The sequence below is a fragment of the Anabrus simplex genome, chromosome 1, assembly GCF_040414725.1.
Source record: "Anabrus simplex isolate iqAnaSimp1 chromosome 1, ASM4041472v1, whole genome shotgun sequence".
Lineage (NCBI taxonomy): Eukaryota > Metazoa > Arthropoda > Insecta > Orthoptera > Tettigoniidae > Anabrus > Anabrus simplex.
In genome coordinates, this window is record NC_090265.1 from 808,577,023 (window position 1) to 808,588,364 (window position 11,342).

Here is an 11,342-nt window from a genome sequence, read left to right on the forward strand (position 1 = left end):
CAAATTTTGTGGCCGCACATACGCGACGGGTGGTGGCACATCAAATATAATATAATATAATATAATATAATATAATATAATATAATATAATATAATATTAATAACTGTATTTATAGAAGCATTCTACTGATAGCTGTTTGGCATTGGGACGTGTAGTAGTATGTTGTCAGATATGTTTTGTAATCACATTTGCAAAGAAGGACATTCCAGTCAACTTTCATTTACGTAATTACTTTTGTCATCCTGTAGATGAAATTATGTCAGTGTTTTTCGTTATATTCTGATAACATTCTTTATATTCAGGTCATTCTTCTCATTAACAGTGTACCGCATCAAATGAACTTACGAGATAAATGTTAATACATCATTTTTCTGTTAACTTCCAATCCCCTTGTATACAAACCCTTTCGGTAGGTATGCGCCATACTTTGTTTCAATATTCGAATGAGTTAACTATAGAAGTTACTAACATTTATTCCACATACTACCTTCTACTCCCTATCAGTTACGTATATAACAATTATAGTGAATATACATGCAGTTATTTACAATTGTTACGTTGTGAGAGAAGGGTATTAATAGGGGGATGCAATACCTTCGCAGTGCCATACCTATAACGTGTTTAAACGTCCCGCGTCAGGACATTCACTCGGTAGTTCACTCGGTACTACCGGGTGATGACGTCACAACAACTGCTCCGCTCCGCTCTGTCCCTAGCACTACTACTGAGGTCGCTGATATGGAGTATCTAGAAGTAGGTGGCAGCACAATCCACTAAGATGAAAAACGTACCGGTATGTTTTTGGGGGTGTCCGGATACTTTTGATCACATAGTGTATACCATTTGGTACACTAACTCCACCGAGTGAGTTTCTTACACGGTGCGAGTCGTGTAGCCGTAAGTTTGCATTAGCGAAGTGGTGTGGTCGATCCCCACGGTCAGTAATCCTGAAGTTGTATTCTTGCATTATAATGGAGGAGCTACTTCGATGTGTGCGTTAATTTTAAAATTACTGACATCCTTCGAAGAAGATAGTGTTGTATTCTTCTGTTTACCAACTCTAGTTATTAATAATTTAGTCGAATGCAATCCACTAAGGGAGCTAGAGTAACGAGAAGAACCCGCCAAGTGTAGTAAAATCCGATTTTAAAAAAAATTTGCTTTACGTCGCACCGACACAGATAGGTCTATGGTGGTCTATGGTGTGAAGGAAACGGCCGTGGCCTCAATTATGGTACAGCCCCAACATTTGCCTGGTGTGAAAATGGGAAACTACACAAAATCATCTTCAGGGCTGTCGACAGGGGGTTTGAACCTACTATCTCCCGAATGCAAGCTCACAGCTGCACGACCCTAACCGCATGGCCAACTCGCTACTTTTCTGTTCGTTCGTTCGTAATCTGTTTTCCCTGCAGGGTCGGTTCTTCCCTCGGACCTCTACCTCCTCAAGGGCAGTGTCCTGGAGCTTCAGACCCTGGGTCTGGGGATACAACTGGGGCGGATGACCAGTACCTCGCCCAGGCGGCCTCACCTGCTATGCTGAACAGGGGCCTTGTGGAGGGATGGGAAGTGTGGAAGGGATAGACAAGGAAGAAGGAAGGAAACGGCCGTGGTCTTAAGTTAGGTACCATCCCGGCATTTGCCTGGAGGAGAAGTGGGAAACCACGGAAAACCACTTCCAGGATGGCTGAGGAGGGAATCGAACCCCCCCCCCCCCCCCCCCCCTTACGCAGTTGACCTCCCGAGGCCGAGTAGACCCCGTTCCAGCCCTCGTACCACTTTTCAAATTTCGTGGCAGAGTCGGGAATCGAACCCGGGCCTCTGGGGGTGGCAGCTAATCACACTAACCACTACACCACTGAGGTGGACTCTACTTTTTTGTACAAGAACAATGTATCTGTTTTGTTTTATATTGAATAGAGCATGCATCAAAAAGGAAGAAAATATTTTTTCCTGAAAAACTGCTAGAGTTTGGAGGCAAAAGCATGTGAACTTTTTGTAGAAAATTGAATTTGAAGTATACTTGGTGGGCTCCATTCTTCTGATAAGACTAGCTGTTCAGGCAGTGTACCATATTAACTTTTAAGGGTCCCAAACACACTTTTTCTAATTTGCTGTATTTTTTAAAAACTACCTGCTCCCTGGGTAAGCTAGCATAATTATATACTGTATAGCCTGCAATAATAACCTTTAAGAAAATCTTTCTAATGGTGAAACAAGTACTGAAATGGCTTAGTGCAGTCTAAGATTACCCTCAATTACTAATTAGTGTATAAAGGTCCATAGAAAGAACATGCTAAGTCCATTTTATCTGATATTACTGCCGTCTTGTGGCTCTTAGAATGTAGTTTCAGTCCTCTGTCCAATAAAGAGAAGGAACCTGTTAAGTTCCTAGACGTGAGCAATTTTAAAAACCATTCAAAGGGGAAGGGGCTGCCTGGCCGAGGCGGTAAAGACGTGCTCGGTTCGCTCGGAAGGACGTGGGTTCGAATCCCCGTCAGGAAGTCGTAAAATTTAAGAAACGAGATTTCCACTTCCGGAAGTGCATATGGCCCTGAGGTTCACTCAGCCTACACAAAAAATGAGTACCAGGTTTATTCCTGGGGGCAAAGGCAGTCGGGCATAGAGCTAACCACTCTACCCCATCACGTGCCGAGGTTAACAATGGTTTTACCTTCCACTCCTCCAAGGGCCTTCATGGCCTGTACGGAGATGACTTTGCTTTGCTTTGGTATTCAAAGGGGAAAGATCATGGTGTTACAAAGTTTTAATAATGCTCTCCTGTAAAATTAGTAAAATATGACTTAGCATGTTCTTACTCTTGACCTTTTGATTATGATGAGTTTCTTTTTAAAATGTTTGCTATATTTTTCTTTGTAATTGAAACAACAGCATTATTAATTTGTGTAAAATTCTTCTTTCAGTTGAAGGCATTCATCCCACTGGTGCATTACAACTGCTCTCGCCATCTGCTACTGTTCCTCTGCTCAGTATTCACTCCCCTATGTACGGAGCACGTGACGGGTCCAGTACCAGTATGCCGAGGTCTCTGCGAGGAAGTGCAAGCGGACTGCCTCCCCATCATGGGCACTTTCAACTTTCCCTGGCCTGCCATGCTGAACTGTTCCCGTTTCCCAGAGAAGTCTTTGGCATTGTGCATGCAAGCGCCATCAGACACCAACACTGGTCAAGTTCCTGCTCCAGTGTTACCACCAGCGTGGGCACCAGCAGTTGCCACAATTGCGAATACCCACCAGTGTCCGCCCAATTTTGCTCGAGCCAGACAACCTCTCACCTGCAGTCCTCGATGTGGGAGAGATGCTTACTATAGTACTGAAGATAAACAGTTTGCAGAGAAGTGGATGACCGGATGGGCTTGGTTGTGCTTCCTCTCAACACTTTTTACCCTACTTACCTTCTGGGTCGAGCCTGCTCGCTTCCGCTATCCTGAGAGACCTGTTGTATTTTTAGCCCTCAGTTATAACCTCTTGGCATTAGGCTATATCATACGAGGAGCTTTGGGTGCTTCAGCCATAGCCTGTGTGGCTCCCTCAGATGGTGGTGTTCCATACGTAGCAGTGGATGGACTGGAAAGTGGGCCCTGCACCCTTAGTTTCCTAGCACTCTACTATTTCAGTCTTGCATCAGGCGTATGGTGGGTGGTTTTAGCAGCATCGTGGTTCCTGTCTGCAGCCAAGAAGTGGTCCTGTGAAGCACTCCATGGACTCTCCACCTACTTCCACATTGCTGCATGGGCTGGACCGGCTGTCCTCGGCATCGTAGCTCTTGCCATGAGACATGTGGCAGCAGATGAACTCACAGGACTCTGTCAGGTAATATATCAACTCTGTCCCCAAGAACAGAAATTAAATTGCTGCAAAAGTGTAATGTGACTATCAACCAAGGATGAGAAGGTCCACGTATTCAATACTATATATATTTAATATTATTTATTACATCGGGACTAGTTTCGACACTTGTAGTGGGTCATCTTCTGTCTTAAATTATAAATGGAAAAGAACATTAAAAGCAACGTGAAAACACAAACACCTAATATACCACTAAGAAAAAGCGACACAAAGTGTTGGACATATGTGCAAGAGACATCAATTTTAATGGACTCATGCATAACCTCAACATATTTGATCAATGTTTCAAGACATTTAATGTTCTTTTCCATTCATAATTTAAGGCTGAAGATGACCCAAAACAAGGGTCAAAACTAGTCCCAATGTAATAAATAATATTAACATATTACATATAGTATTGAATGTGGACCTTCTCGTCCTTGTTGATAGTGATATTAATCATCAATATGGACCAAAATGAAATTCATTTCATATGAAGGTGTGTGTAGTGTACACTTTAAGTGAAGCACTGAAACAAAAGAAAAAAAAGTGCTAAGTGCCAAACATTCAAACTGAAATAATCGTAAAAAGAAACTGTCTTGTTATAAGAGAGTCATCCCAAGCAAGAGAGTACAGTACAATTAATATTTCTAAATATTTTTATAACATTTTTTACACAAGACACTATGTTTTTCATTATGTACTTAATTTTTCCACAGAATCCCCATGGCAACTGAGGTACAGTATTTGCCTAACCATGGAACAAATTTATCAATACCATTCTCGCAAAATGTGGCTGAGGGTACTGGAGTATGCAAAACTCACAGTCGCATGTCCGCTGTGTGTGTCAAACACTGTATGTCAATGACGAGTGTGCACGAGTGGCGTAGGAGACACCAGGAAGGGCTAACATCACTGCAAGACAATGCACACCCAGGACAGGCTCATCAAGCCATTACTCCAGATGTGATAGGTTGGACTGATGGCCTTATCCAGGAAAACTGTCAAATTACAGAGGAAGAAATTCATGTTCAGGTTGGCATTAGCCTGGCTCTGTGCATCCTGTTATCAAAGATCACTTGCATTTCCACAGAATTTGCACGCAGTGGGTTCCGCATCCAATTTGGTTGGGAAACACTTCAACATCCTCCATACAGCCCAGATCTTTCACCTTGTGATTCTCACATTTTTGACGACCTGAAGAAAGACATGTGGACCTTTTCTGCATCAGTGTTTAAATGATGTGTACAACTCAATAAAACCTGGAATAGTAAATGCCTATACTTTTATAAACAGTTGTATTAATTGTTCATTTAACAGGGTAAAAATGGGGTACAGGGTTTACTAAGAAGGAAAAGTGAAGATAAACAAAACTAAAGTCAAAGATTTTCAAAAACTGATGAAGTAGATTCAAGGAGAAGACATACAGCTCCTTTTACGAGGAGGTAATGAAGTGGCCAACCACAAGTAGTGATGATTCAGTTGTGTTGTGATGTGATCTGAACATGTTTTGAAACAAGACTTTTCTTTTGAAAAACACTCAGCATCATAACAATATTTAGATTTTTTTCCTATAGGAAAAAATTGGGTGATTATCATGTAATAAAGTAATTGATTTAGTTTACCCCATGTTAATTTTCACTTATTTGTTCAATAAATAATCATTTTGTGGTAAAAATACATGCTTTTCATGAGTAAGTTACTTGAAATATGTTGAATTCTGACAGTAACAAGAGAAAGAAACTATGTTTCGTTTTTAAAAGTAATTATATTTCTAACATACATACATACATACATACATACATACATACATGCATACATTATCATTATAGACCGTTATACCTTTCAGAGTTCGGTCTGCAAGCCTCTGTGAATTTATTAAATGTTGCATCAATCCCCTATTTGCAACTAGTGCTGTGGCCTCATTTAGTTCTATACCTCTTATCTTTAAATCATTAGAAACTGAGTCTAACCATCATCATCTTGGTCTCCGTCTACTTCTCTTACCCTCTATCACAGAGTCTATTATTCTCCTAGGTAACCTATCCTCCTTGATTCGGCTCACATGACCTGACCACCGAAGCTGGTTTATGCGTACAGCTTCATCCATAAAGTTAATTCCTAACTTAGCCTTTACATCCTCATTCCGAGCACCCACGTGCCATTGTTCCCACCTGCTTGTACCAGCAATCAATCTTGCAACTTTCATGTCTGTTACTTCTAACTTATGAATAAGATATCCTGAGTCCACCCAGCTTTCGCTCCCGTAAAGCAAAGTTGGTCTGAAAACAGACCGATGTGAAGATAGTTTTGTCTGGGAGCTGACTTCCTTCTTACAGAATACTGTTGATCGGAACTGTGAGCTCACTGCATTAGCTTTACGACACCTTATTCAATCTCACTATATTACCATCCTGGGAGAACACACAACCTAAATACTTGAAATTATCGACCTATTCCAGCTTTGTATCACCAATCTGACATTCAATTCCGTTGAATTTCTTACCTACTGACATCAATGTAGTCTTCGAAAGGCTAATTTTCATACCATACTCATTGCACCAATTTTCAAGTTCCAAGATATTAGACTGCAGTCTTTTGGCACAATCTGCCATTAAGACCAAGTCGTCAGCATGGGCCAGACTGCTTACTACATTCCCACCTAACTGAATCCCTCCTTGCCACTTTATACCTTTCAGCAGATGATCCATGTAAACTACAAACAACAAAGGTGAAAGATTACAGCCTCGTCTAACCCCTATAAGTACCCTGAACCAGGAACTCATTTCACCATCAATTCGCACTGGAGTCCAATTGTCAACATAAATGCCTTTGATTGATTTTAATAATCTACTTTTAATTCCATAGTCCCCCAGAATGGCGAACATCTTTTCCCACAATACCCTGTCATATGCTTTCTCTAGATCTACGAAACATAAACACAGCTGTCCATTCCTCTCGTAGCATTTTTCAATTACCTGGCGCATACTAAAAATCTGATCCTGATAGCCCCTCTGTGGTCTGAAACCACACTGGTTTTCATCCAACTTCCTCTCAACCACTGATTGCACCCTCCCTTACAAGATACCAGTGAATACTTTGCCTGGTATACTAATCAATGAGATACCTCGATAGCTGTTGAAATCCTTCCTTATAGGTATTTCTAAACCCTCATTAAATACATTGGTTCTCTTAAGTCCATAATACATGGTAGGCTATAAAATTATTTTTAAAAATGAATTTGTTCATTGAAGTATTTTATTCACAATTCAGATTTTTGTTAACTTAGAAATAATTACTAAGTTCCCTTCTCCACCTATCGATTCAATTCTCAATAATATTAATCATTTCATAAGCTATATCATAAAGCCTCCATGGCTCAGGCGGCAGCGCGTCAACCTCTCACCGCTGGGTTATGTGGTTCAAATGTGAGATTTGTGCTGGACAAAGCAGAGGGGGGACAGGGTTTTCTCGGGGTACTCTGGTTTTCCCTATCATCTTTCATTCCAGCAACACTCACCAATATAATTTCACTTTATATGTCAGTCATTAATCATTGTTCCAGAGGAGTGTGACAGGCTTCAGTAGCCAGCAGTGTTCCTATCCTCACCACTAGATGGGGCTTCATTCATTCCATTCCTGATCTGGTCAAATGATTGGAAATAGGCTGAGGATTTTCGAGTTATATTATAAAAATAAGTGTGTGATTTGATAGAATATGATGACATGTCATTCAGTTTTAATGAAGTTGCTTCTTTTTCAGGTATAACTTGTTATTATGTGTTTTATTTTCCAGGTATTTTCTAAAAGAAATTTTACTCATAAATTACTTTTGACAGATTGAAGAACCTGAGTTATAAAATAAATGGCTTTCATTATAACAAATTAATATGATGTTTTCCTTATGGCAGGTCACGGAAGGTGCAGCCTTGCTGTTCGTGGTTCTTCCTCATGGTGCCTTGTTACTGGTGGGCTGCTTGCTGGCAGCACTGGGTGGAGCTGCACTTGTCCGAGTGAGAAGGACAGTACATGCTGCTGGACGGAGCACAGCCAAGCTGGAGAGGCTGACGACACGACTTGGAGTGTTCGCCGCGCTCTATGTCCTGCCAGTGCTAGGGGCCCTCGCCTGCTTGGTGTACGAAGCTTGGCATCGCCCACGATGGCGCAGTCTGGCTCTCCTTGCCGCACTCGACTGTCGAGTGAGACCAGATTGTATACCCGGACCTACATACGGTGCAGCTGGAGTAGAGGTCGCGTTACTCAGACTCTTTCTGTCGTTAGTGGTTGGTGTCACATCTGGCATGTGGGTGTGGTCAGGAAAGACATGTCGAGCTTGGAGTAAGTTAATTGTTGCCCCAAGGAAGCCACGCTTAATCCCAATTGGTAATGGCTCGCTGAATGTGTCCCGAGTGTGACAGATCGTACAAAACTTGTGACTGACAATAAGTACTTTAGTAAAGTAGTGCCTGATTTAATACTATAGTAGATCTAGCAAATAAGTTTCAAGACTTAAGTTTTAATATTAGCCAAGCAATCTGTTAAAACTACTGCTCAGTGTTAAGGTACATCTCCATCGATTAATATTACAATATCTTAGGTTACCAAATGCTTTAGTTTACTCTCAATACATCATTTATCATGTTATCATTCTGTACCATTCTTGGGGTAAGTTGCATACAAAAACTGCCATGAATTCTGATAGAGATGCTTTTTAACATTTTCATTGCTTCCGTCTTAGCTTGTGTCCTTGAGGCATAAGGAGAATGTGGGAGCAAAAATATCATACTAAAATGCATACTGAAACACAAAATACATGCTGGATGAGTTTACTGTTAAAGGTGATTTTAAAACTTTAGGTAAATATCAGAGCTCGATGTTAATATAGGGCCGAAAAAATTACAACCTACACTATTCGAGGAGTTAAGAGTAGTCCTTGTGCTTCATCTGGAATTGGGAATCACTAGCACTTCCACATTACAACAGATGCTTATACAAGTAATATTTACTTACAATACAAGTATAACAAATCTCAAGAAACATAGCAATCATATCAATTTTACTGCAAATTATAATCCTGTGGCCTAAACTGTCAAGTGTGTAGGCATTTTGATACCATATAGGCGTGCTGTGTGTCACTTTCAATGTTACATTTTACTTTGCCGGATGATAGAGTAATGTATAGGTCTCTCTTATAAACCCAGATCAAACGCACGGTGTTTGTACTCTGGGCTACGGCAACTGCAGTGTGGGAGGCGTGCGCATACTTCTTGACCTTGCAAGCATCCTGCACATGTCTGACCTGGCAAGCATGAGTTGCCAGTCTGAATTTCAGCTGTTAACATGCTGAGACAGTTATCATTGCATCACATTATTTTCATATGCAAAAGTTCTGGTTCCATCTTAATGGTCGTGTAAGCAGTCATAACTCTCGCTATTGGTGTGCAGAAAATCCTTATGAAGACCCTTATTAAGATAAGAAGAATGGTGTTTGGTGTGCTGTTAGTGCAACACGAATAATTGGGCCTATTTTTTTCAAGACGACAGTAAATGCAGAGAGGTACCAAGATGATATTTTGACGCCGTTCTTCCATCTGTTAACAGAAGAAGAAAAATCGCCTGGATGGTTTCAGTAATATTCAGCTGCTGTTCATACGGCAGGAGATTCCCTTCTTACAATCTTGGAAGTGTTTATAGATAGAGTGATCAGTGCTGGTTTATTTCCCCCTCATACTCCAGATCTAACAGCATGTGATTTTTACTTGTGGGGTAAACTGAAAGAAAAAGTGTATCGAACAAATCCTCACACATTGGAGGAACTGAAGGAAAATATTATGACTGAAATCAGAAACATTACAGTGGCAGAACTCACTCACGTCAGCAAGGATGTGGTCACAAAATAAACACCTCTCTAACCCAGGAAGGACGACACTTGCAGCATCTTTTATAAGGTAAGAAGAAGAAGAAGAAGAAGAAGAAGAAGTCAGTTGTTGAAGTTAGGAGACGAAAAAATAGGGAGAGTTAAGAGCTTTAAGTATTTGGGAGAAACATTACGAGAGAATGGGTCGGAAAAGAACGGCGTTAAGGAGTGGGGAAGAAAAATGGACATGGCATTTCAACTGATGAGGAATACCTACAACCAAAAGGTTCTATATTAAGGGGCTAAATTGAGGCATCTAGACACTGTTGTTAAACCTGAGTTGGGAATGATTGGAAAAGGTGGGCTTGAAGATACCTGGAAAAGAGAAAGAAAGAAAAATGCTAAGATTACATCATGGACAGAAATTTAATTATTTATTTATTTATTTATTTGTGTCTTTATAAAGTGGCAAAGTTAGGGCTCTTGACCCTCTCTTACACTTGACCACATACAATTTTTAGAATTTTACAGCATAAATTTAAAATATTGTGATAATCAATTACAGTTTACGAGATAAGATGAGTAACAATTTACAGTTAATTAAAATTACTATTGAGGAAAATATTATGGGATAAATAGAGAGTGGATAATAACAGAAATATATCAAACTAATACATAAATAATATATATACTAAAAAGCTTAAAGGAAAACTTAATCTAATATGAGGCAAAAATAAATTAACTGAAAATTACTATGTTACAATCTGAGTTCACTAAAAACCATGTTACTATGTTATCTATTTCTAGGAACAGTGCATAGTCTTTGGAATAAAAACATAAATGGGATAGCCTAAGATACTTAAATTTAATATGTAATTTTTCATTTCAGTCACATGTCATTGATTTGAGTCAACTGTATGTACTCTAGAGGAATTTAGACAACTTGTCTAAAAGTTCTGCATTTTCCAGGAGACTGGGAAAACACTAGTGAGCCAAGTGAGATCCTATGCAGAAGTACAGAAGGAGGAAGTAGGAGAAAGAATGAAAAGATACTGGCAGAGTGTGAAGGCAGAGAAGACTAAAAGTACTGTAAAGATTGTCAAGTGTGATCCATAGAAGGCCGAAACAAAGGAGAAAAAAATAAGAAGAATAAGCCAATGATCATTATATTAATCCAGTAATAATTGGATGTAGTTGAAGATAACTTTGCTCTAACACTTGATTCTAAAAAAATGTCTTTGAATACCGTATTGAATTTGTTTCCCTTATCACCAGATCATTTGTCGTAACTAAGGTTCGGATGTTAAGGAAAAGTCATATTTCCTTCCCAAGGTCATTTGCGCTCATTTTGAAGATAAGAGGTCATATTTTGAGCATTTTTGTTTAAATTAAGGTGTTTTTTTTTTACACGGTATGTGTTATCTGCATTGAGTTTCAAACACAGCACTTCAGAGTAATGTAGTAGGTATATTCTCCTTTCTTTTCCCGAAACATATGGATAGCAGGTTTAAAGGACATGATTCTGAGAAAGAGATGCTGTACATACACATGCCAACAGATACCCAAAAGCATGCTAATACTCCATTTTCTTGGTTCCTTTTTAGGAAAACAGAGTGAAAATCAGTGCTATGATACT

At 39.8% G+C, this 11,342-nt stretch overlaps 1 protein-coding gene across 1 annotated transcript in view; it reads left to right on the top strand.

Annotated features, from left to right (window-relative positions):
- The window catches only part of LOC136873705 (frizzled-10), an 81,293-nt gene extending 72,919 nt beyond the window's left edge, over window positions 1-8,374 (top strand). The window contains exons 2-3 of the mRNA XM_067146843.2: window positions 2,926-3,834; window positions 7,761-8,374. Of these exons, the coding sequence (XP_067002944.2) occupies window positions 2,926-3,834; window positions 7,761-8,264 (1,413 nt within the window). The 3' untranslated portion in view covers window positions 8,265-8,374. The remainder of the gene's footprint in view (window positions 1-2,925; window positions 3,835-7,760) is intronic.
- Window positions 8,375-11,342: the final 2,968 nt, after the last annotated feature.